Here is a 26,954-nt window from a genome sequence, read left to right as displayed (position 1 = left end):
CTTCCTGACCAGCCTGGCCAACAAGGTGAAAGCCCATCTCTACTAAAAAAAAAAAAAAAAAAAAAAAAAAAATTAGCTGGGTGGTGGCATGCGCCTGTAGTCCCAGCTACTCAGGAGTTGAGGCAGAATTACTTGAACCTGGGAGGCAAAGGTTACAGTGAGCCAAGACCACGCCAACTGCACTCCAGCCTGGGTGACAGAGCAAGACTCCGTGTAAAAAATAAAAATTCAAAAAAAAAAAAAACTCAATGGAGAAACAGCATCATTAATGTATTTCCCTTCATACACTAACTTGATCAACATTTATTAACATTTATTAAGTAGAAGGCACTCGGGAAGATTTCCTTTATCCTTGGAGAATATCAGTCCAGTATAGAGTGTTTATTCTTTGAAAAATGGAAAGTTTAGCAGGGCATGGTGGTGCACGCCTGTAGTCCCAGCTTTACTCGGACGCTGTGGGAGGCTGAGGTGGGAAGATCGCTTGAGCCTGGGAGGTCAAGGCTGCAGTGACCCGATTGTGCCACTGCACTCCACCAGCCTTGGGCAATAGAGCAAGACTCTGTCTCGGGGTCGGGGGGCAGGGAAGGAAAGTGTTGTACAATGATTATTCTTCAGTTTTGAGGTTATAAGGATTTGGGGTAAGACAGGTTAAAACGATTGTGAATACTATTAGATTATTTACTAGCTGTGTGTCTCAGTCCCTGGGCAAACTATGTAACTTCTCTATGTTTCACTTTCTGCATATGGCAAAGAAGAACACTAACAGTGCCTTTCTCTAACTGGGGAACAGTGTGAGGATGAAACCGCACGAGATGTGTAAAACCCTTGGAAGAACAGTACATTGCACATAGTAACTGTGATTCACCTTCTTCCCCCACAAAAAAAAAAAAAAAAAAAAAAACACTTCAAGAACAAATCGAAAGTCCAAATATTTACTGAGCACTAAAGGGCCAGAGTACTGGCTTCAGCAAGGATCACGGAGAAATAAGACAGTCTCTTCCCTGGGGAGCTTGTGATAAAGAAGGGTAAGAAGTCAGAAAGAAGTCCATTTCACCCAGAAAACTGATTAAAAGCATAACCGCAGTGCCATGAAATGACACTGTTCTATGGGTCCAGAGAAGGCAGATGGGAATACATTTGGCTAGGGAGATTTTTTTTAAGTTGTCAAAAAGAAGGTGGCATTTGAGTTGTCTCAGAAGGGCAGACATTTAACAGCCAAAGTTTGTGGAGAAGGGAACGCACTCCACTCAGTGGCAGAAAAGCAGGGCAGTGCAGGGAACTGAGGAGTGGCCCAATCCAGCTGAAGCATGAGGCACATCCAGGACAGCAGGAGAGGAGGCTACAAAGGAATCTCGGGCCTTTCTGCAGAAGGCACCAGAAGCTGGGTCTACAGCACTTCACTCAGTCAGCAGTGGGCTTCCCTAAAGAATGTTTTAGAAGGAATAACATGACTGAAGCTCTGCTCTAGGCAGATTCTTCTAAGGTGTGTAGGATTGCTTGGAAAGGAAGAGCATTTTGCTGGCAGAATATATAGGGCTTAACAATCCATTAAGACAGTGAGTGGTGGCCGGACGCGGTGGCTCACACCTGTAATCCTAGCACTTTGGGAGGCCGAGGCGGGCGGATCACGAGGTCAGGAGATCGAGACCATCCTGGCTAACACGGTGAAACCCTGTCTCTACTAAAAATACAAACAAACAAACAAACAAACAAAGAAAAAAACAGAGTGGTGTGCGTGTGTGTCTAAGAGAGAGGTGACTGAATGTGTGTGAAAGAGAGAGTGTGGGTGTGGGTTTATGTGTGGGTGTGGGGGGTATGTATCTGGGCTTTTTTATAAGGTGAGGTGAGTGGGGAAAGGCTGTCAAAGAAAAAGCTGAGAACTTCTACCTGGATAATTATAAAAACAATGATGCTACTTACAACAGGCATCAGATAGTCTTTTAACACTAAATTCCCTTAATCAATCTAAAATATAACTGGATTCTTGAACCTGGGAGGCAGAGGTTGCTGTGAGCTGAATATCACGCCACAGCACTCCAGCCTGAGTGACAGAGTAGGACTCTGTCTCAAAAATAAATAAATAAATAAAATATAATATAACTTGATTTATAAAAACATCTACATTGTTTTCTGGAAGAATAAATAAAAGGAATAGCATTCACTAAGCACTTATGCTCAAGGATTAAATTTTCTCATCTAATCTTCACAATAAACTTATTTTATGAGCCCCACTTTATAGAGATACTGAGGCACAGAACCTCAGGTCAGGCATGTGAGATGTGAGCCAGGCAGCCTGACTCCAGAGGCATGGTGCTTCATCCTGACACTATACTGCTCCCAGTGCAGCCTCCTCACAGACATATGAAGCTATTATAATACATTTTAAACCCACCACAGGAAAACTCAACATCTTCCAAACTTCTTTATGGCCAACATTATGTGTGGGCATTTCCTTAATTATACAAACCGTGTACCTACTGTGTGCCAGGCACTATGCCACGCCCTGGGGAATGATAAGTTCCTGCACTATGTTCACTGTTTCAGTGTTGGAGCCAGCTGATAATCAGACCCACGAAGTACAGGGTACAATGACAGAAACAGGATGTACTAGGAGCACTGAGGATACCCACTGTCCAGGGGGGCTAGAGAAGGAAGTAGGAGGGAAGGTGGCAAGAGACAGGAGCTACAGCAAGCTCCTTGCTGCCAAATTATCAAGTGTGAGGTAGGAGATAAAGCAAGACAACCTTTTATGCCATCCATCTAAGGATCGTGGCCTCTACCCTGTAAGCAATAAGGAAGCAACAGACGGAATTAAGTAGAGAAGCTATACATCAGATGTGTACTTTTTGTCGTTCACTATGGCAGCAATGAGGACAGATCTGAAGAAGCCGCCATCAGAGGTGAAAATACCAGTTGGCTTCTGCAGCCCCAAAGCAACTGCAAGTGGGAGCTAAGGTCCAGACTCCAGACTCTTCTCGGCTCATCTGACTGGAAATGTTACAGCCTTGCATCCTGTGGTCTCTCAACAGCCCTCCCTCCACCTTTCCTGTATTCCATGATAGGCAGAAATGAAAGAGATGGTATGGAAGACAACCAGTACAGGCAAAAGCAAGGGTTTGACCAGGACTAGGAACTTCTGAGAAGGGGGAAGTGGCCACACTTAATGACAATTCGTACATCAGGGATCCATAGGAAAGAGTATATTAAAAAGCCTCATGGACAAAGACAAACAGAAAAGGCAGTCAAATATTTTTAAGTACACCCATGTTTCTGCATTTAGGATGTGTTGATACAAACGATGATATCCCAAGTCAGCATCTGAAGAGGTGTTGAAAGAATCTGCCTGAGTTTCAGGCCTTCTGAGAGCCTGCTAAAATCCGGCAAGGACAGTAAGGCGAGGAAGCAGCACCCAGCTGACATGACAGTACAGCGGCACTCTAGGGTCTTTCTTTTTTGAGACAGTGTCACTGTGTCGCCGAGGCTGGAATGCAGTGGAGCGATCTTGGCTCACTGCAACCTCCGTTTCCTGGGGTCAAGTGATTCTCGTGCCTCAGCCTCCCAAGTAGCTGGGATTACAGGCACGTGCCCCCACATGCAGCTAATTTTTGTATTTTTAATGGAGGTGGGGTTCCACCATGTTGGCCAGGCTGGTCTCGAACCCCTGACCTCAGGTGATCCACCTGCCTGTCTCCCAAAGTGCTGGGGTTACAGGCATGACTCACCACGCCTGGTTAGAGTCTTTCTTAAAGGTTGCACTACTCTACCAAGCCCCATAAAAAACCTCTCCAAATCCCTGGACTTGCATACATTATAAAACCAAGAATTGGCCTGGCATGGTGGCTCACACCTGTAATCCCAGCACTTTGGGAGGCTGAGGTGGGCGGATCACGAGGTCAGGAGATCGAGACCACCCTGGCTAACATGGTGAAATCCCGTCTCTATTAAAAAAAAAAAAAAAAAAAAAAAAAAAAAAAGCCAGGCGCAGTAGGGGGCACCTGCAGTCCCAGTTACTTGGGAGGCTGAGGCAGGAGAATGGTGTGAACCCAGAAGGTGGAGCTTCCAGTGAGTGGAGATCGCGCCACTGCACTCCATCCTGGGCAACAGAGCAAGATTCCATCTCAAAAATAAATAAATAAATAATAAAATTAAAAAAAAAAAAAGAATTTAGCTTTCATAAAGAAAAAATACGTTTTTTTTTTAGATGAAGTCTCACTCTGTCACCAGGCTACAGCACACTGGCGTGATCTCGGCTCACTGCAACCTCCACCTCCCAGGTTCAAGCGATTCTCCTGCCTCAGCCTCCCAAGCAGCTGGGACTACAGGCGCGTACACCATGCCCAGCTAATTTTGGATTTTTAGTAGAGACAGGGTTTCACCATGTCGGCCAGGTTGGTCTTGAACTCCTGACCTCAAGTGATCCACCTGCCTTGGTCTCCCAAAGTGCTGGGATTATAGGCGTGAGCCACCGCACCCGGCCTTAAAACATCTTCTAGAGTAGAAGTTATGAGCTAAAATAAATTTCAAGTTGAGGCCGGGCATGGTGGCTCACACCTGTAATTCCAGCACTCTGCAGTGACAGTGAGATGTGATTGTGCCACTGCACTCCAGCCTGAGTGACAGAGGAAGACCCTGTCTCAAAAAAAAAAAAAAAAAAAAAAATCCAGTTGCAGCTGGAATAAAGAGAAAGATAAGTTCTTCATAATCTTGTCTGGGAATACATACAATGAGTAGCATTTATTTTAGTGTCAAGACAAAATATGTGATTGAAACAGTAATATATTTTTGCATCTAATCAGAATAGGATATTTATGAGCTAACAAGCTCATGGTTTCTCACATACAGGACTATGCTGAAATGGTAAAGAAATTAAAAATTTTGACCAGGCGCAGAGGCTCACGCCTGTAATCCCAGCACTTTGGGAGGCTGAAGTTAGGGGATCACTTGAGGTCAGGAGTTCAAGACCAGTCTGGCCAACACGGTGAAACCCCGTCTCTACTAAAAATACAAGAAGTGGCCAGGTGTGGTGGTGGGCGCCTGTAATCCCAGCTACTTGGGAGGCTGAGGAAGGAGAAATGCTTGAACCCGGGAGGTGGGGGTTGCAGTGAGCCAAGATCCTGCCATTGCACTCCAGCCTTCCAGCCTGGGTGACAGAGCCAGACCCTGTCTCAAAAAAAAAAAAAAAAAAAAAAAAAGGAGAAATAAATAAAAAACTCCTACAGCAAATGAATTTCAACTTAGTCATCTGAAATGATGCCAAGAAACTCGCAGCTTTCTTAAGACTACCTTCCTAGTAAAAAGTGAATTATGTTGCTTAAATCAGTTGCTTTAGTTAATCATTTAAAATCTATCAAACAGGAATTCTGAGTGCTTTATATGTGCAGGTTCTGACAAACAATCAGAAACATTTGTTCTAACTTGTAAACATTTGTCAAAGTAAGGTAAGTCTACAAATCTGTCGACAATTATGTCAGAGTGTTACAATAATTATAAATTATCCTAAGCATCCTAATGGCTTAGATTGGATAAAGAAAATTGAAGTAAAAGCACTAGATTTCGACTCCTCCCAAATATACCTTGTCTCTCAGTATCCGTTAAGATCAATCTGCTAGCTGGGCATGGTGGTGCGAGCCTGTAATCCCAGCTGCTCTGGAGGCTGAGGCAGCAGGATCGCTTGAGGCCAGGAGGTGGAGGTTGCAGTGAGCCACAATTGTGCCACTGTACTCCAGCCTGGGCAACAGTAAGGCCTTGTCTCCAAAAAAAAAAAAAAAAAAAGCCGGAGGTGGGGGTTGGGGGGGAAGGGGTGGCTTTCATTTGCTGTCTTCTTAGACCACCTCCTCATTTATCTAGAGCCGCCAACATTTTTTCTAATGTGTACTCATTTATCCTTTCTTTCTCTTTCATGCTATCTATCTAAAGAGCATTTTAAAACAATCTCTACCTTCTATTTTTAAAAATGACAAGTTTACGAGACCTAAGAATTACGGGCTATGATTTTTTTTTTTTTTTTTTTTTTTTTTTTTGAGATGGAGTCTCCCTCTGTCCCCAGACTGGAGTGCAGTGGTGTGATCTCAGCTAACTGCAACCTCTGCCTCCCAGGTTCAAGATTCTCCTGCCTCACCCTCCCGAGTAGCTGGGATTACAGGTGCACACCACCATACTCAGCTAATTTTTTTATTTTTAGTAGAGACGGGGTTTCACCATGTTGGCCAGGATGGTCTCATCTCTTGACCTCGTGATCCGCCCGCCTCGGCTACCCAAAGTACTGGGATTACAGGCTTGAGCCACCATACCCAGCTGGACTATGCTTTCTTTAGTCATTTTAATTATTCTGTTTTTCCCCCTCTTTCCTTCAACTTCATTAGATTGGTTTGTATTTCCTAGAAATTTGTATGTGACTAGAATCATACAGCATGTATTCTTTTGTGTCCAGCTTCTATCACTCAACAAAATGATTCTGAAATGTATCCACGTTGTTGTATAAAAGTAGTTGGTTTCCTTTTATTACTGATACTCCACTTTAAGCACAGACCACATTTTGTTTTTCCATTAACCAACTGATGGGTATCTCAGTTGTTTCCAGTTTTTTAACTCTTACAAATAAAGCTGCTATGAACACTCATGTGTAAGTCTTTGTGTGGATACGTTTTCATTTCTCTTTGGTAAACATCTAGGAGTAGAATGGCTATATCATATGTTTAACTTTATAAGAAACGGTTAAACAGTCTTCCAAAGTGGTTCTACCATTTCCCATTCCCATGAACAGCGTATAAGAGTCTCAGTTGCTTCACAGCTTAATCAACACTTAGTATTGGCAGGTTTTAAAAATGTTAGCTACTTTAATGGGTGTGTAGGTATACCTCATGATTTTAATTTGCATTTCACTAACAGCCACTGATGTTAAGTATCTTTTCATGTGCCTATCCACCACTGGTATAATTTTACCCATGTGTTGTTGTCTTCTTATGATTAAAGAAAAATTTTCTTTTAAATTAGCCTGATGTGGTAGCATGCACCTGTAGTCCTAGCTACTTAGGAGGCTGATGTGGGAGGATCATGAGTCCGGGAGGCTGAGGCTCCTGTGACTGTGCCACCGCACTCCAGCAAGGGTGACAGAGTGAGATTCCATCTCAAAAAAAAAAAAAAAAAAAAAAGCTAGGAAAAGTGGCTCACATCTTAAATTGCAGAATTTTGGGAGGCTGGGGCAGGAGGATTGCTCGAGGCCAGAAGTAGTAGCCTGAGCAACATGTGAGACCCTGAGTCTGTGGGGGCCGGGGAACCTTAAAATTATGAGATCTTTATGAATTCTAAGCCCTTTATCAGACATGTGTATTACAAGTATATTCTCCCATTCTGTGGCTTGCCTTTTTGTTTTCTTTTTTTGTTTGTTTGTTTATTATACTTTAAGTTCTAGGGTACATGTGCACAACATGCAGGTTTGTTACATATGTATACATGTGCCATGTTGGTGTCCTGCACCCATTAACTCGTCATTTACATTAGGTATATCTCCTAATGCTATCCCTCCCCCTTCCCCCAACTCCACAACAGGCCCTAGTGTGTGATGTTCCCCTTCCTGTGTCCAAGTAATCTCATTGTTCAATTCCCACCTATGAGTGAGAACATGCAGTGTTTGGTTTTTTGTCCTTGCGATAGTTTGCTGAGAATGATGGTTTCCAGCTTCATCCATGTCCCTACAAAGGACACAAACTCATCCTTTTTTATGGCTGCATAGTATTCCATGGTGAATATGTGCCATATTTTCTTAATCCAGTCTGTCACTGATGGACGTTTGGGTTGGTTCCAAGTCTTTGCTACTGTGAATAGTGCCACAATAAATTGATAAAGGGCTAATATCCAGAATCTACAAAGAACTTAAACAAATTTACAAGAAAAAAACAAAACACCATCAACAAGCGGGCAAAGGATATGAACAGACGCTTCTCAAAAGAAGACATTTATGCAACCAACAGACACATGAAAAAATGTTCATCATCACTGGCCATCAGAGAAATGCAAATCAAACCCACAATGAGATACCATCTCATACCAGTTAGAATGACGATCATTAAAAAGTCAAAACAACAGGTGCTGGAGAGGATGTGGAGAAACAGGAACACTTTTACACTGTTGGTGGGACTGTAAACTAGTTCAACCATTGTGGAAAACAGTGTGGCGATTCCTCAGGGATCTAGAACTAGAAATACCATTTGACCCAGCCATCCCATTACTGGGTATATAACCAAAGGATTATAAATCATGCTGCTGTAAAGACACATGCCTTTTTGCTTTCTTAATAGTGCGATTTAAAGAGCAAAAGTTTTTAATTTTTATCAAATCCAGTATATCAGTTTTCTTTGAAACTGCTTTTTGTATCCCCCAAAATCTTTTCTGACCCCAAGGTCACAAAGGATTTTCTCTTACAGGTTTTACTTTATTTTTTTTTTTACATGAAGGCAATTTATTAACAGAAAATATTTTGAGGAGTCTTGTTCACAGACGGCGACCATGGCAACCCCCATTCCTGTGAGTGCTGTCAGAGGGGATGGGGGTGGAGTCCTCAATTCTCCTGATCTTCATACCAGAGCAGACAAGGACTCTGAGGGCCAACTGGGCCCCAGGTCCAAGGGTCTTGGTCCTATTTCCTCCTGTGGCTCGGAGTTGGATGTGTAGGGCAATGATACCCAGCTCCTTGCACCTCTGGGCCACATCCTGGGTAGCCAACATAGCAAGGATTCATCTCGGTCTGCTTTCCCCTTCATCCCACCAGTCACATGGTGACGGTTTGTTTGCCAGAAAGATCCATGACATGGACAAAAGTGTCATTGAAGGATGCAAATATATGGCAGACACCAAATATATTCTCCCCTTCAGCCACCTGAGGTCTGAGGCTGATGACCTGTTCTTCCTTCTTTTCCTTCCCCTTTCGAGATGCCATTTCTGCACGTTGTCTCCAGACTCCACACTGGAAAGCTCTTATAGGTTTTACAGTTTTAGCTTTTACATTTAGGTCTACGATCCTTTTAAGCGAGGCTCATTTTTTTCTCTATACGGAAACCTAGTTGTTTTAGCATGGTTTGCTGAAAATAATTTCCTTTCTCCATTAAATTGCCTTGTCAAAAATGAATTGACCATTTATGTATGGGTCTATTTCTGGACTTTATCCTATTCTACTGATTTATATGTGCAGCTCTTCTCCACCACCACACTGTCTTGTAGCTTTACTGTAAGCCTTAAAATCAGCTAATACAAGAATCTCAACTTTGTTCTTTTTGAAAATTGGTTTGGCTATTTTGGATTGTTTACATTTTCAGAGATTTAAAAATCAGCTTCTCAATTTCTATAAACTTCTTTGAGCATTACTTTTCTTGCTGAAAAAACAGAGAGAATATAAACTTCCCAAGTTGCTGGGAAAGCAAAAAAGAGATAATAGTGTACCAAATATGATGGCATAATAGGCATTCGATTAATGTTAGCTTTCTCTTTCTCTCCCTCTCTTGGCCTTTAAATAAACAGGATCCAATCTAGCAATGCCCTAACATTTCACTAGTGGGTCAGTGGCCATAGGAAAAATATTACTACACCAAATGACTTTTATAAGTAAATATTTGTGTTTTTACTTGGATTCAATACCGAAATGCACTTGCCAAAGAAAGCAATTCAGCGTATTTACTAATAAACTGTTACAGGCCACATTTTAGGAAAGCATGAAACCACAGCCAGAACAAAAATTTAAGTATGTTTTCAAGTCCCATATAGCGCCTAATTACATTATTCTGTAATACTAACAGAAAATACTTCTCTAGAAGGTCACAATGTTCCATTATTCATATTGCCGCCGCAAATGGAAAAAGTATTTTTGGTCACATTGTTTAAATATACATAAGACAAACAAAACGTGGCTACCCAATTCAACAATTAACATGTACTAATTTAAAATCCAAACCAATAAACAATCAAAAGCCTTTGAAGTATTTAAGTATAACCTAATTGATATCACTCCATGAAATAGAGAGGTATCAGTTTGCAAACACAGGCTACCAACAGGCAATTTTTGGTGAGCCACCAATGCTTTGTGGTAACCCACATCTATCAGATGAACTGATACTTAAAGAAAAACAATAATTTGCTTTCTTTTTCCATGACTATTCAATGGCCTCTTTTAGTATTTTTTTAAACATTAAAATGACTTCAAGCAATTTAACTATACTTGATTATTGAACAAATACATAAAATCTGCTGGTTAATTTTAAGGCAAGTAAGCTGCTAAGTCTTTTACTGTCCTACTTTCTTTTTTCTTTTCTTTTCTTTTTTTTTTTTTGAGACAGAGCCTTCTTGCTCTGTCACCCAGGTTGGAGTGCAATGGCCTGATCTCGGCTCACTACAACCTCCCCTTCCCAGGTTCAAGCAATTCTCCTGCCTCTGCCTCCTGTGCAGCTGGGATTACAGGCATGCGCTGCCACACCCAGCCAATTTTTGTATTTTTAGTAGAGATGGGGTTTCACCATATTGGCCAGGCTGGTCTCAAACTCCTGACCTCAGGTGACCCACCCTCCTCAGCCTCCCAAAGTGCTGGGATTACAGGTGTGAGCCACCGTGCCCAGCCCTGGCCATATACTTTCTTAACAAGGAAGAAGTAAGGCCAAATCCTTTCTTTTCATGAAGATGAATGCATGACAAACCAGTAACTTTCATCTCTGTTAACTGAGCTGCATATAGAGACCTATCTCAAGACACACTAGAAATTAAGAAACTACAAAATGTTATTCCCCTCTTTGCCTTTTCTATTTGTCAAAAGCGTTACCATGCTCATTTATGTAGGCTTGGCACCACCTGACTCCTCCCACTCTTTAGCCTGCATTTCAAGTTCTGTAAATATAACCTCTGTACTAGCACCATTATATCTCTCTTTTCCACTCCTGCTGCTCCCATCTTAGTTCATGCTTCCCCTCATTTGATCAGCTCATCTTTGGCAAGATTTGCAATAATATACTAAGCTAGCTCCCTGCCCCCGCATCCTAGCACTCTCTGATTCATTCTCATCACTTCAGTGATCTTTCTGAAATCAGAAATTCAACCATGTTGCTATTCAGCTTACCATTCAATGAATTTCTTCAAATGCTAAACACAGAATTGCCAAACAACCAAGCAATTCCACTCCTAGGTATATATCCAAGAGAAATGAAAACAGGTCCACATAAAAATTGGGGGACTGAGCACTGTGGCATGCACCTGTAATCCAAGCTACTCAGGAGGCTGAGGCAGGAGGATCACTTGAGCCCAGGAATTTGAGACCAGCCTGGGCAACACAGACCCCATCTCAAAACAAAACAAAAACGTGTACACTTGATCACAGCAGCATTATTCATAAAATGTAAAAGTGTAAACGAACTAAATGTCCACCAACTGACAAATGGATAAAGAAAATGTAGTACAAATATACCACACAACATTATTCGGAAACAAAAAAAGAGTGATGGACGGATAAATGCAACAGCAGGACGAGTACTGAAAACACTACCTAGGTGAAAGAAGCCGGATACAGAAGACTCCATATTATATCATTCTATTCATGTAAAATGTCCAGAATAGGAGATTCCAGAGACAGAAAGTAAATTGGTGGTTGCTTGGGGCTAACGTAGCTGGTGAGAGTTTGGGAATAGGAGCAGCTGTGTCCAGTGTTTCTTTTGGGGGAAGCTTAAAATATTCTAAAATTAGATTGTGATAATTGCACAATTTGGTGAATAAACTAAAATTGTACACTTTAAATAGGAAAATTTGTGCCATGAAATATATCTCAACAAAATAGTTTTAAAAATCCCTGTAACTTCCTACACCCTTCCGCCTTTCCTGCCTCTTCTTTTGCCCTCCTCCCCCCCATAAGTCCTCTAACCCCTAAAGGATAAAATCTCCTGCATTAGCATGTGATAGCTACAAGAATGGGGTTCACCTTCCTACCCTTGCAGCTGTAGCCCCTGTGATCTTAAAGGAGGGATTCTGCCACCGTGAGCTTCCATTGTAAAAATGGAGAAATACCTTACAAGGATATGAGATAATGATGTAAAACATAACATGCTTAGCACTGTGCCTGGCATGCGGTTAAGTGCTCAATAAGTGATGGTCATTCTCATCATTCCCAGAAGGAACCAAAGTATCCCTCTCCCCTGGGACACTTAGAAGGCTTGAAACACCTGGTCCACCTATTAAATGTCTGCATCTTTTCCAAAATGGGGGTCAAATATCCCTCGTCCCTTTCACATTCCTCAAGGTAGTAAGCCCCTCCAGGGTAGGGCCAGTGCCTATTCACCTGTGTGCCACCCCCTGCCAAGGCTTACTGCAATACCCGGTATTAAACTGTTTCAAGAAGTATACATTAATGATTACTATGACATATATAAACTAGAATATTGATTATCAGACCCACAGTAGCCAAGACCCACAATAAGACCCACCTACGACCCACAATAGCCAAGATCAGGGTAAATGTGTTAATTATTTTAACTCTTTTACCTCCACTCTTCAGTCAACCTCCAGCTTTTATTTATTTATTTGAGACCGAGTCTCGCTCTGTTGCCCAGGCTGGAGTGCAGTGGCTCCATCTTAACTCACTGCAACCTCCAACTCCCAGGTTCCAGCGATTCTCATGCCTCAGCTTCTCGAGTAGCTGGGACTACAGGTACGTACCACCACACCCAGCTAATTTTTTTGTACGTCTAGTAGAGACTGGGTTTCGCCATTGTTGGCCAGGCTGGTCTCAAACTCCTGGCCTCAAGCGATCCACCCATCACAGCCTCCCAAAGTGTTGAGACTACAGGCATGAGCCACCACACCCAGCCTCCAGTTAATATTTAGTTAAGTACAGGCAACGTCCTAACTGCTCTAGAGATTATCTCATTTTATCCTCACTTGCAACAACCCTCTGCAGCAAGTACTATCATTTTATAGATAAGAAAACTGAGGCTGAGAGGTATTTACTGGTACATTTATTTCAAATGAAAAAAAATGAGGAAAAGAAAAACAAAATGCCTGTGTCCGCCACTACAGTTCACTGAACTGAATACATTCTAAGGCTGTTTGAAAATGTCCATGACTTGCCTTTTTCCTTGCTACTAAGATAACGGAAATCATTGTTGTGCTAGACACACCTGGCTTGCCAGGACAGCCTTCTCCAGGAAACTCTCCAGCTTTGGGCGACCTCTCCCTCCACCATGACATCTCCTCCCTGCCTTCATCCTAGCTAGCCCTTGATTCATTCTTATAAACGATTTTTCTGAAATCAAAAATTCCAACCATGTCACTCTTCAGCTTACCATTCAATGAATTTCTTCAAACGCTAAAATAGAGTTGCCACACAACCTGACTTCCTTTAGAATAAACTAGAATTCTAGGCCAATACATGGATCAGTAAAACTAGATATTCCTTACTCTGGTCTCACACTGGAGCAAAACAAAGAGAAAAGGGACACAGCCAATTTTAAAGCTTTCCAAATCACACTAAGGATTCCCAGGACCTCCGCATGAATCCAGGAAGTGCTGGAATCAGATTTTCCTCAAAGTGTCCTCTGGCAAATCCATAGTTTGAGGCCTGGTCACTGTCACACGAGCAACATCAATTTGGTCAAGAGGTCCCCGGCCTGCCAGTGCAAGCCTTCGGCATTCAAGAAGAGTAAGTTGTAACAGAACTCTGAGGGCAATGACAGTGCTTCTGCTTCTGTTTTGTGTTTGTATGTTTGAGACAGAGTTTCGCTCTTGTTGCCCAAGCTGGGATGCAATGGCAGGATCTTGGCTCACCACAATCTCCGCCTCCCGGGTTCAAGCCATTCTCCTGCCTCAGCCTCCCAAGTAGCTGGGATTACAGGTGTGCACCACCACGCCCGGCTACTTTTTTGTATTTTTAGTAGACGGGGTTTCGCCATGTTGGCCAGGCTGGTCTCGAACTCCTGACCTCAGGTGATCTGCCCGCCTCGGCCTCCCAAAGTGCTCAGATTACAGGCGTGAGCCAGCGTGCCCGGCCTAGTGCTTCTATGACCCACACTTGCAGGACTCATAAATTCTCAAACCACAGGGAAGCAGCCCCTGGAAGTCTGACTGTTCTCATCTCCTAAAATCTTATTTTCCTTGGGAAATTGAAAACAGACATAACCTCCCATCCAGTCCAGGGTGACAAGCCCAAGCTGAGGACATCGGCTCTGTGGAGACCAGAACGATTTAAAGTCTCCTCTGTTGATCAGACACTACGCCTTCTAGTCTCACTAACAAGAAATGTGTGGCTGATTCATGCTCATGGGCACTAAGACAGATTATCCATACATACAAGGAAAATAAACAACACAGCCCTTGAACTGAGTGGATAAAGAAAGCCAGAGCATCTAATAAATCTGATAAAACTTAAAAATAAATCCATAAAATAAGCAAAACCCATTAATGACGCATTCACATAAAACTAACGGAACATGCCATTCATAAAATGTAATATTCTTCACTCCTTTTTAATTTCCTGCAATAAGGCTTTGGCACTACCCCTTAAACCAACATCATCCCTCTACTTGTTTAAATACAAAAGTGCTCTCTGGTTTATGTTTCTCAGTTGACTATTCCCAAATATTTTTAATACTACTTTATTATTAAGATCTACTGACAGTAATTTACATTCCCAGATGAAATTAAAAGTTGGTATAAGTCCCCAGAACACAAGGATACATGATCAAACATGTGAACGGGCAGAAATCTACTTTACTTGGAGTTTTTCAGTTAAATACTAATTCATTCAGTTAATAAACACACTCTAAGAAGCAAATATGGGCAGAGAACAGTCTACACAATTCTCAGCAATACATGTCATTCATTTAACAATAATTATTGTACGCCTCCTCTAAACCAGGGGTTAAGGGATCAACAGTGAACGCAACAGCCTTCGGTTCTTATGAAGTTTACATTCCAGGGAGAAGGAACAATCAAGTAAAGAAGCCAACTACAAATTTCAAATGGTGAAACATGCTATTAAGAAAAATGATGTGATAAAGAATAAACAGAATACCTAGGAACTTCTTAAATGCTAACAGGGTTACTAAGGAAAAAAGACCTATCAATGTCAAACTTTATAGATGAACTAGGCAATGTATGTAGTGGCAGTGGCAGGAATAACAATAGCAGTCAAAAAGAAGTGTAAAAATGTGACAGGAATAAAGAAAAAGAAAGGAATAAGGGCTGAAAGAGTGGAAAAAAGAGAAGTGGATGTGTAACAAAACAAGTAAGGGCCCACTGTGCCCATCACTCAGACCTGCCTTCCACGAAGAGAGAGACACGGGTTTTAATTTTTGCTGTTGTTTTCGGATCCATGAGCTTAATTTATCAGTTCAAACCATACTAGAAATCACCTATTCTTCCACACTATTTGATACAAAATAAATAGAGGTTTTAAAACCCGAATAAACAGGTAAAATATAACTGCTTTTCTTCTTCTTCTTTTTTTTTTTTTTGAGAAAAGGTCTTGCTCTGTCACTGTCATCCGGGCTGGAGTGTAGTGGTGTGATCACAGCACACTGCAGCCTCAACCTCTAGGCTCAAGCCTCCCAAGTAGCTGGTACCACAGGTGTATGCCACCACACCCAGCTAATATATATATATTTTTTGCAGCAGTGAGGTCTAACTATGTTGCCCAGGCTGGTGTCGACCTCTTGGACTCAAGTGATCCTCCCACCTCAGACTCCCAAAGTGCTGGGATTATAGGCATGAGCCACTGTGCCTGGCCTAGAATTGCTTTTCTTAAGACAGTAATGGGGGCAAGAGTGTTTATAAATAAATGTATCTCTTCCTACAGGACAAAATCATACGGTAAGTTTCTATTAAGATTCAAGCTTCAAGGAGAAAAGATCCTTGAAGAATACTTTTTTAAGCGACCACTCCCTAAAGTACAGGCTTAAGAAAGCTATTTAACTCAGCTATACAACACCTGTGCTAAACACGAGTGATTACAATAGTCATCTTACAGCAAACTAGTGGGAAAATAACCCTGGTGAACCCTGGAAGCAAAACACTTTAGGTATAAGACAACCAAACAGAGAAGGACTCACAGAAGCTGCTGTGCATTCACCATGGCTTCCCTTCAGTCTGTGCCAAGCCAGAGTATGAAATTATCAAGATGGACCAGGTGTGGTGGCTCATGCCTGTAATCCCGGCACGTTGGGAGGCCAAGGTAGGTGGATCGTTTGGACCCTGAGTTCAAGACCAGCCTGGGCAACATGGTGAAACCTCATCTCTACAAAAAATACAAAAGTTAAACAGGTGTGGTGGTGCATACCCACAGTCCCAGCTACTCAGGAGGCTGAGGTGGGAGGATCGCCTGAGCTCTGGAGGTCGAGGCTGTGGTGAGCCGTGATTGCACCACAGCACTCCAGACTGGGTGACACAATGAGACCTTGTCTCAAAAACAACAAAAACCCACAAGGAAGTTATAAAGATGGAGCGGAAAGCCTGCATTGGCCTTTTCTTCCTGTCTGTATCTTCCACCAAACCTCTTACCTATATTACCACAGGCTGCCATTCCCTGAGTCTCTATCTCCATTTTGAAATACCAGAAAAGCAAGCAGCCAATGAGGTTTAAAGAGTTCCAGAACCTCACTACCCAGAGAAAACAGGAAGCAACACAGTCACTGTAGAAGAGCGTCCACCTTCATCGTCTCAAAGACAACTCAGACTAAAGCCTCCCTTGCTGCTTCTCTCTTCTGCCGTCTCTCTCAGCCCAACAGGACAACTCCCTTAGGTCACAGATGGGAAAAAGTTTGAAATTTCTCAAATATGCCCATTTATTCCAGTCTAACAGGTCAGACTTTTATCACCTCACAATCACAGTACTGCTAGTTTCCTCTGCTCCAAATTCATTCTGCCAGAACAATCGTACTAAAATTTCATTTACTAGGTTGGTGCAAAAGTAACTGCAGTCTTTGCCAATTTTTTTTTTAAATGGTAACCTAATATATTACATCAATTCCCTGTTGAGGGCAGTGAAATGTCTTATGCTTCTCTAGTTGCCCGCTGACTGACCCATAGCTCAATAAATATTTGTTGCTTGAAACCATCCCATGATCACTCACCAGCCTATGCCTAGTGAGCCCTGGAAGCAATAGATTTTTAAGGCAGAGGTGTTGAATATGCAGAATGCATGTGAAAAAGTCAACAGTCAACTCAAACACCTCCAAGATAAAATGGAATATCTCTAAGACATTTCACAGTTCTGACTCCACCTAAACCAGCCTCTCTGCACTGAAATCAGGGTGTCTGGGCTCTAACCCCAGCTCCGCCACTTCTGGCTATTTAACCTCTGTGTGCTTCAATTTACTCCTCATGAAAATCCAAGTTGGCTTTTGTCAAGTTCTTCTTCCATCCTACCTGACTATTCAATCCCAAGCCATTCCACAAAGGTCAATAAGAGTCTTACTGAATGACCTCAGCCCATCCCTTCAGTCACTTAATATACAAACCTACAGCAAGAGTCTGAATCATTCATTTCAACTTATACCTGAGATCGTACATTACCTTGCCTCATTTAATTACTCCGCATGTATATGACGCACTCCTACCAATGTTCCACGCATGAGAGACAGAGTGACACTATTCACTGCCTCACGTGGTCTTGAGTAGCACAATAATATTAGTATCAACAACCACTGGCTGGGTACAGTGGCTCAAGTTTGTAATCCCAGCACTTTGGGAGGCTGAAGAGACCAGATCACTTAAGCCCAGAAGTTTCACACCAGCCTGAGGAACACGGCAAAACACCGTCTCTACCAAAAAATACAAAAATAGCTGAGCATGGTGGCGCACACCTATAGTCCCAGCTACTTGGGAGGCTGAGGTGGGAGGATCACTTGAGCCCAAGGAGACGAAGGTTGCAGTGAGCCGAGATCCCACCACTGCACTCCAGCCTGGGTGACAGAGAGAGATCCTATTTCAAAAAATAAAAAAACAACTATTTTAAGTGTGGCGCATTGGCTCATGCCTGTAATCCTGGCATTTTGGGAGGCTGAGGCAGGAGGATCGCTTGAGCCCAGGAGTTAAGAGACCAACCTGGACAACATAGGGAGACCCTGTCTCTACACAAAAAGTCAGTTAATTAAAAATAAATAGAAATAAAACAAAATACATAAAAAAAACTTTAAAACCCGGTTATTATGACTACCGTTTACTGTATACATAAAGCGCCAGGCACTGTGCTAAGTAGCTTATGTATTTTTCTGTCCTTTACTTTTCTTAATACTTTCAGGTAAATTTCTTTTTATCACCACTTCGTAGATGAGAAAGAGACTTTACCCAAAGCTACAAAATTAGTAAGGATGGGCGAGAAGAGCGAGAGTGGATAATTCAAACTCAGCTCTGTCTACCTCCAAAGCCCCATTTTCTTTTTTTTTTTTTTAAGATAAGGGTGTCACTTTGTTTCCCAGGCTGGTCTCCAATTTCCGATCTCAGGCAATACTCCCAACTCGGCCTCGCAAAGTGCTGGGATTACAGGCCTGAACCACTTCGCCCAGCTCAAAGTGTCATGTAGTTTCTTAACTACATGACATTGCCTAGTAACTACTTTGGTCATTTCATATCTAGGTGTTAAGTCTTCTCTCTGAACTGCAAGCTGTTTAACAGTAACAAAACAAAAGTGGCTGTTTAGTCGCTTCCAAAATGACCCATTCCTAAGTGATCCATATTCAAGCCTGTACACGAATTCACTAATTTAATCCTCCCAACGACTCCATGAGATAGTAATAATTATTACTGCCAATTTCCAAATAGGAATCAGGCACAGAAAAGTTAAATAACTTGCGTCAAATCACTTGACTGTAAGTGCTGAATTCAGAGGTGAAATGTTAACTGATAAGCTGTTTCATTTATTGACTCACTCTCAACAACTTTTATTAAGCACTCTTTCAGGGGCTGGGGATGGGGCAGTGACTAAACCAGAAAACATCCCTGCTCTCATGGAGCTTACAATCTTATTCCTCAATGTTTTCATTCAAAGACACAATCCTAAATCCTCTTAAATACCCTAAGATTACCACACAAAAACATCACATTTCGGTAACAAAAATTAATACCAAAGAAGGAGCATGGGACTTGACCCCAGAAAACCTAGGTTAAATCCCTAATTTTGCCATTTGTTAGCTGTGACCGTGGGCAAATTCCTTCACCTGACTCCATTTCATAGCCTGTAAAAAGATTATTTCGCACAATGAAGACCATATACGCTCAATAAACGAGTTTCCTCTCTCCTCCCCGCCATACAGTGACTTCATAATTTGTGCCGTCACTGAGCACGTGTTAAAGGACTACGCAGAGTTCCACTAAGGACTGAACGTGAACAACTTCTTACTTTTCAGCGGAGTTCTCTCCAGATCATCACCACTCTGTCTCTAAGTTCAGGCCCCAGACTACTCTGACTCAAATAAATCAGGTGGCAAGTCGGAAATGACAGCAACTCGCATCAGGACCTGGCGGTGTCTATGAAATGCTCCAGGTGACCTTCTGCAGAAGGCACTTCGATTTCCGCGGGGGAGCAGCGTGGCCTCCTAAGCCGGTACCCCGCCGCGTGCCGGGGGATGCACCACCCAGGAGGAGAACCCCGCGGCTCCGGCACGAGGGTGTGCCCCGACACTGGCTTCCACTCAAGAGCTCTGCGACTGTCCTGACACCTGCCAACCCCGACCACCTCCTCCAGTCTGCAACTCCACCCCGCACCCAGGCGGCGGCTCCGGCTCCTCGGGTCTGTGTGCGCCGCCCGAGTGACCGCCCGCCTGGGAACGGGCGGCTCGCCCGGGCCGGAGGGGCCGGAAAAGGCCGAGCGGCCTGACCTCCCGTGGGGCTTTCCTTCCTTCCTCCGGGGCAGCGCAGCCTGCAGCCAACAGCTCGGCTACCGGCCGGGCCCGCAGGGGCGAGAAGCCCCTTACCTATCTTCACGACTGCATCCGCCAGGCACCGGTCCCACTTCCTGCCGAGCTCCGACTCCGACATGTTCCCCACCCGCGCCTCCAGCTTTCCTCTCGGCCGGCCCCCGCGCTCCGACCCCTTCAAGTCTCGCGAGAGCTGGAAACAAGTCCTAGGTCACGAAGGCCGGCGCAGGCGTTCCAGTATCGCGAGATGATCCGCTGCTTCCATCCCTTCCGGTTTTTTTCAGTTGGTCGTCAAGGTGACGAGTTGCCTGGAAGCTCGAGGTGACCCTGACCTTGGGGCTGCGCCTATGGGTTGCAAGGCTGACAGTTTCCTAGGCGTCACCCCAAGCCGTTTCCAGGCCTTTCCTCCGCACCAAAGTGCGACATTGGCCCTGGAAATCCCCCGGGCAAGAGAGGGCACAGACTTGATTTATTCGCTAATTCGCTAACTTACTCACCTTCACTTTCCCTACTCACTCTCTCATTCGTTCGCTGGTTTCTTGCATTGGAATTCCCGCCTGAACCACTAACACCGAAACTGCTCTGGGAAAGGTCACCTACCGCCAAATGAAATGGACGCTTTTCTGACCTCTGTACCGCATTCCACACAATTGTCCCTCCCTCTGATCCTCCCCGGCTCCTCCTCTATTCGTTTCACTCCCGGTAACGCTACTCTTTCCTCTTCTCCCCATCTGCTGTTGTCTTTTGGTTTCCTCCAGAGCTGCCTTTTCTCTGCCCGCTGTTTAAGGAATGTTGGTTCGCAAGCTTACATCAATTCTCTTTTCACTCTACAGACTCCCTGAGTAATTGCAAACATTGCCAAATTGTATCTACAGGTAAAACGTCTACCTCAGGCCTCCTATCCACGTATATATTTACACACACACACACACACACACATATACAGGGTGACTTCTGTATCTATGGGCTTTGCGTCCATGGATTTAACCAACCATGGACCAGAAATATTTTTAATCAAATAAAAAATAATACAAAATTTAAAATTCAGTGCAACTATTTACGTAGCATTTACATTGTATTAGGTATTATAAGTAATCTAGAGATGATTTAAAGTATATGGGAGCCAGCGCAGTGGCATGCACCTATAGTCCCAGCTACTTGGGAAGCTGAGATGGGAGGATTGCTTGGGACTAGGAGTTCGACTTCATCTCTTAAAAAAAAAAATAAGTAATTTTTTAAAAGGGTATGTGAGCATATGTGTAGATCGTATGCAAATACTGTGCCATTTTATATATGGGACTTGAGCATCCTGCATTTTGGTAACTGCAAGACCCTGAAACCAAATGCCCACAGCTATCAAGAAAGATTGTATATCCAGCCTACTGGCTAGTGTTATTGATTTTAGTCTTCTATCCTACCAACAAATATAAATCTGACCATGTTATGCCTCTGATTAGAAGCTGTCAATGAAGGCTGAGAGCAGTGGCTCACACCTGTAATCCCAACACTCTGGGAGGCTGAGGCGGGAGGATTGCTTGAGGCCAGTAGTTCAAGACCAGCCTAGGCAGCATAGTGAGACTCCTGTCTCTACAAAAAAAAATTTAAAAATTAGCCAGGCTAATGTGATGTGCACCCTTAGTCCCAGTTACTTGGGAGGCTGAGGTGGGAGGATCACTTGAGCCTGGGAAGTGGAGGCTACATTGAGTCATGTTCTTGCCACTGCACTCCAGTCCGGGCATCAGAGTGATAACCTATTGCAAAAAAAAAAAAAAGAAAAGAAAAAAAAAGCTGTCAGTGACTCCCATTCATACACCGGATCTATCCAAGCTTCAACACTGCACTGATTCTACGAAGCCTAGGCATATAGAGCTTAGAGCTACCTTCCCCTTCTCATTGTCCCACTAGTCTGCCTATCTACATTGAATTCTCTACCTAGTACTGAAACATCTGGTTGTAGATGTTATCTGCTAGTAGAACTAGAAGTTGCCGCTTCGTCTTCATACTTCCAGTCAGAGCACAATGCCTTGAATAGTAGGGTCTTCTACAAAATATCTGTTGAACTGAATTGGATTTATTCACCTATTTATTTGTTTATTTATTTATTGAGACAGAGTCGTGCTCTGTCGCCCAGGCTGCAGTGCAGTGGCGCGATCTCGGCTCACTGCAACCTCCGCCTCCTGGATTCAAGCAATTCTTCTGCCTCAGCCTCCCAAGTAGCTGGGATTACAGGCACCCACCACCACGCCTGGCTAACTTTTTGTATTTTTTTTAGTAGAGATGGGGTTTCGCCATATTGGCCAGGCTGGTCTTGACTCCTGGCCTCAAGTGATGCGCCCACCTCGGCCTCCCAAAGTGCTGGAATTATAGGCATCGTTAACCTATTTATTATTTGCAACTTTGACAGCAAAATTCTGTTGTACCAGACCTTGCTATGACAGCCTCTTCCTTCAAGATAACTTCTATGACCACCCTTCCCTTCTCCTAGTTCTCAATTTTTTAAAATTATTATTATTATTATTTTTGAGACAAAGTCTTGCTCTGTCACCCAGGCTGGAGTGCAGTGGCGTGATCTCAGCTCACTGCAACCTCTGCCTCCCAGATTCAGCGATTCTCCTGTCTCAGCCACCTGAGTAGTTGGGATTACAGGCACGTGCCACCACCCCCAGCTAATTTTTGTATTTTTAGTAGAGATGGAGTTTCACCATGTTAGCCAAGCTGGTCTCGAACTCCTGACCTCAGATAATCCACCCACCTCGGCCTCCCAAAGTGCTGGGATTACAAGCGTGAGCCATCGTGCCCAGCCCTATTATTCTTATTCTTTAAATTTTTCTTTGCTTTTCCTTTTTTATAGAGGTGAGGTTTTGCTATGCTGCCCAGGCTGGTCTTGAACTCGTGGGCTCAAGCCATCTTCCCACTTTGTCCTCCCAGAGTGCTAGGATTATAGGCATGAACCACCATGCCCGGCTCCTTCTCCTAATTCTCATCAGAGCCACTTATCAGATGATTTATGTTTTTAATGATTATTTGTAATTTAAATAATTATTTGTGTGTCTTTTGGATTTTGACTGTGAGCAAATTGAGAATGGAGGCTGTGCCATTTCTGTATCCCTAATGCTTAGCAGAGGGCTTGGTATATATTGGATTCTCAATAAATGCTTTTTGAATGGACATAAAAGTGAATAAATACATGAACAAATGATTTAATTAATCAGAAAGAGAAAAAGTCCCTGTTCTGGGGAAACTGTATAGTGTAACATTTGTGTTGAAAAAGAAAAGGAAAATAAACTTAACTAAAATACCTATGACATGGCTGGGTGCAGTGGCTCATTCTTGTAATCCACTTTGGGAGACCAAGGCAGGAGGATCACTTGAGCCCGGGAGGTCAAGGCTGTAGTGAACCGTGATGGTGCCACTGCACTCCAGCCTGCGCGACAGAGTGAGACCCTCTCTCTAAATAAATAATACCTACGGCGTGTCATAAATAGCTCCAGGCACTTTGCATAACTTCATTTATTCTCACAGCAGGTTGAGATTAGTATCTTCGTTTTCACATTTGGAAACTGAGTCTCTGAGAAGTTAAACAACACAGAAGATGCACAAAGCTCCACATCGTCTAGATTTAAAACTGACAAAGGCATTTTTATTGGATTCAACAGAGTTGTAAACTCTTGCAAAAGGTAGAGAGCATAATACAAAAGCAATCGGAGGCAGATGCGATAGCATGAATGTGGAGCCAGGCTCTCTGGGCGCAGATCCCAGCTTTCCCATCTCCTAGCCTTCTTTCTATTGTTCTCTTTTCCCACCATTCCTTCCCCAGTACAATGTTCTGTTCACTGCTATATCCCTAGCCCTATAAGATTATCTCACACATAGTGTCTGCTTGATAAATATTTATTGGTTGAATAAAATGAATGAAAACGTTGGCGTTTTTGTTCTTCTTGAAGAACAAAGATTAATACAAGTGGGAAAACATTTTTTTTTTAAAAAAAAACCAGCAACACACTCATTATAAACTTAGTTACATTCAAAATGATTAAAAATAGGTTTCTCATTGCTAGGGTTACAAACATGGAAAAGAGGAAAGCTAGAAAGAACTCTGTGCTGTTGGATTGGAATTGCAGTTGTCAGTATGACCTCATGATATTTAATATAATAAAGATAAGAAAGTACTCAGAGGATGATAGTGACATGTCAAAGTATTTCATTTATTTATGTTATTGAGAGACAAAATCTCATTCTGTGGCTCAGACTGGAGTGCAGTGACACTATCATAGATCACTGTAGCCTCGAACTCCTGGGCTCAAGCAATTCTCCCACCTCGGTCTCCCAAGTAGTTAGGATGACAGGCATATACCACCTGGCCTGCTAAATTTTTTTTATTATAATTATTATTATTAGAGACAGAGTCTCTTGCTGTCACCAGGCTGGATTGCAGTGGCATGATCTTGCCCACTGCAAGTTCCACCTCCCAGGCTCAAGTGATCCTCCTACCTCAGCCTCCCAAGTACCTGGGACTACAGGTGCACACCATCACACCTGGCTAATTTTTGTATGTTTTGTAAAAATGGGGTTTCACCATATTGCCCAGGCTGGTCTCAAACTCCTGGGCTCAAGCAGTCTTCTCACCTCAGCCTTCCAAAGTGTTGAGGTTATAGGTGTGAGCCACCGCGCCCAGCCCAAACTGATTTAGTAACTACAAACTGTCTAAAATAGTGCTTGGCTCCTAATTGGAATTCTGTAATCATTATTATTATAGCACTGCTCTTAATTGTCTGGAACAGGTTTCACAAAGATAGTTTACATTTCAAATGAGTAAAGACAGACTCCTATAAAAGGAAGAGAGCCAACATCTTTTTACACTGTCTTGAAGAAAAATAAAAAACCAAAGACTGTCACTTAAATAGGCTAGACTTTAGCCTCAACTGGTTAATCAGCTAAACATAAACTCTTTGTTTAGTCTACTAGGTTGTAAATTCAGCTTCCTTAACATCACAGATTAGAATGTTCTATACCACGGCACCTGCATAAATAAAGGCTTTTAGATGCCAGTGATTTTCTTCATGGTTTTTCTTCAATTGAAAACTAATTTCTTAGGGTGGGTGCAGTGGCTCATGCCTGTAATCTGAGCACTTTGGGAGGCCAAGGTGGGAGGATCACTTGAGCCCAGGAGTTCAAGACCAACCTGGGCAACATAAGGAAACCCTGTCTCTATAAATAATAAAAACATATAGCTGAGTGTGGTGGTGCACACCTGGAGTACCAGCTAGATGGGAGACTGAGGCAGGAGGATCACTTGAGCCCAGGAGGTCAAGGTTGTAGTGAGCTGTGATCATGCCACAGCATTCCAGCCTGGGTGACAGAGCAAGACCCTGTCAAACAAAAAAAAAGGAAGAAAAGGAAAAAACCCTAATTTCTTTCTTAAAGAAGAGTCACATTTTGTTGTTGTTGTTGTATTTCATATCTTCTTTTTGCAAGAGGGGACCTATATCATTTTGTCCCTTCAGGAATGTGTTCAGAGTCAAAAATCTACTACACAGCTGCTTTGTTTGGTTCCAAAGCCCAGGGACCCCCTTCCCTTTTAAATGTATGTGTATGTATGAAATATTCCAAGCATTCAGAAAAGTGCTAGGAACATGGCCAGGTGCGGTGGCTCACGCCTGTAATCCCAACACTTTGGGAGGCCAAAGTTGGAGGATCACTTGAGTCCAGGAGTTCGAGACCAGCCTGAACAACATAGTGAGACCTTGTCTGTACAAAAAAAATCAAAAAGTGAAGCGGGAGGATAGCTTGGAGGTGGGAGGATACCTTGAACCAGGAGGTTGAGGCGCCATGAGCCGTGATCACATCACAGCACTCCTGCCTGGGTGACAGAGTGAGACCCTGCCTCAAAAAATAATAATTAATTAATTAGTTAATTAAAAATTAGTTGGATGTGGTGATGGTAGGCTGAGGTCATAGGATTGCTTGAGTAAAGGAGTTCAAGGTTGCAATGAGCTATGATCACGCCACTGCACTTCAGCCTGAGCAACAGAGCTTGACCCTATCTCAAAAGAAAAGAGCTAAAAACATAAATACAGCTTAACAAATTGTTGTAAAATGAACATTACTAGCACCCCAGAAGCCCCTTCTCTGCACATCCTTCACCAGATCCAAACTGCTCCCTCCTTGCCAAGGGAGGATAGCATAACCACTATCTCGACTTTTTTTTTGCCCAGACAGAGTATCACTTTGTTGCCCAGGTTGGAGTGCAGCGGTGCAATCAAGGCTTACTGTAGCCTCGAAGCCTCCTGCCTCCAACTCCCAAGTAGCTGGGGCTACAGGCATGTGCTAGCATGCCTGGCTAATTTTTTGCTTTTTACTTTTTGTAGAGACAGGGACTTGCTATACTGCCCAGGCTGGTCATGAACTCCTGGGCTCAAGTGATCCTCCCATCTTAACCTCCCAAAGTGCTGATATTATAGATAGAAGTAAGCCACAGCACCTGGTATATCTTGACTTTCATGTTATTCATTTCCTTGTTTTTCTCTAAGTGTTACTACCTGGTTATATATCTTTTAAAAATGTAGTTTAATTTTGCCTAATTTTGAACTTTGCTTTACTGGAATCATACAGTCTATATGTTATGATATTCAGCTTCTTTTCCTCATTAGTATCCATGCTTTTGTATGTAATTATAGTTCGTTCTTTTTCATTGCTATATCATATTCCATTATATTCTGTCCATGATGTATTTAGTCTACTGTCCGTGGATATTTGGGTTGTTTCTAGCTTGAGGCTTTTTTTTTTTTTTTTTTTTTTTGAGTCTGAGTCTCCCTCTGTCGCCCAGGCTGGAGTGCAGTGGCGTGACCTCGGCTCACTACAACCTCCGCCTCCCAGATTCAAGCGATTCTCCTGCCTCAGCCTCCTGAGCAGCTGGGACTACAGGCGCCTGCCACCATGCCCAGCTAATTTTTGTATTTTTAGTAGAGACGGGATTCAGCTATGTTAGCCAGGCTGGTCTCAAATTCCTGACCTCAAGTGATCCGCCCTCCTTGGCCTCCCAAAGTGCTGGGACTGCAGAGGTGAGCCACTGTGCCTGGT

General features: G+C 43.1%; 1 protein-coding gene, 1 long non-coding RNA gene and 1 pseudogene across 6 annotated transcripts in view; 1 reads left to right on the top strand and 2 right to left on the bottom strand.

The window, feature by feature from the left end:
* MINOS1 (mitochondrial inner membrane organizing system 1) overlaps nt 1-20,065 on the bottom strand; it is a 31,087-nt gene extending 11,022 nt beyond the window's left edge. The window contains exons 1-2 of one of the 4 annotated variants that reach the window (XR_001007469.1): nt 19,932-20,020; nt 16,071-16,255 (exon numbers count right to left, since the gene is read on the bottom strand). Coding sequence is in view for 2 of the 4 variants with exons in the window: in XM_011993139.1 (XP_011848529.1) it covers nt 19,932-19,995 (64 nt within the window). In the remaining 2 variants the exon portion in view is untranslated. Of the gene's footprint in view, nt 1-16,070; nt 16,256-19,931 lie in introns of all 4 variants that reach the window. The other 3 variants (XR_001007468.1, XM_011993139.1, XM_011993138.1) reach the window with 3 other exon arrangements.
* Nucleotides 8,418-9,235, bottom strand: LOC105548903 (annotated as a pseudogene). Its single transcript, XR_001007467.1, has one exon. The product of XR_001007467.1 is annotated as a 40S ribosomal protein S14 pseudogene (transcript).
* Nucleotides 20,066-20,208: 143 nt separating the features above from the next.
* Nucleotides 20,209-24,922, top strand: LOC105548902. Its single transcript, XR_001007466.1, has 2 exons — nt 20,209-20,330; nt 24,840-24,922. It is a non-coding gene; the product is annotated as an uncharacterized LOC105548902 (long non-coding RNA).
* Nucleotides 24,923-26,954: the final 2,032 nt, after the last annotated feature.

This window comes from Mandrillus leucophaeus, unplaced genomic scaffold, assembly GCF_000951045.1.
Source record: "Mandrillus leucophaeus isolate KB7577 unplaced genomic scaffold, Mleu.le_1.0 Scaffold426, whole genome shotgun sequence".
Lineage (NCBI taxonomy): Eukaryota > Metazoa > Chordata > Mammalia > Primates > Cercopithecidae > Mandrillus > Mandrillus leucophaeus.
Note: the sequence above shows the minus strand (reverse complement) of the source record. Positions and strands in the feature narration are given on the sequence as shown.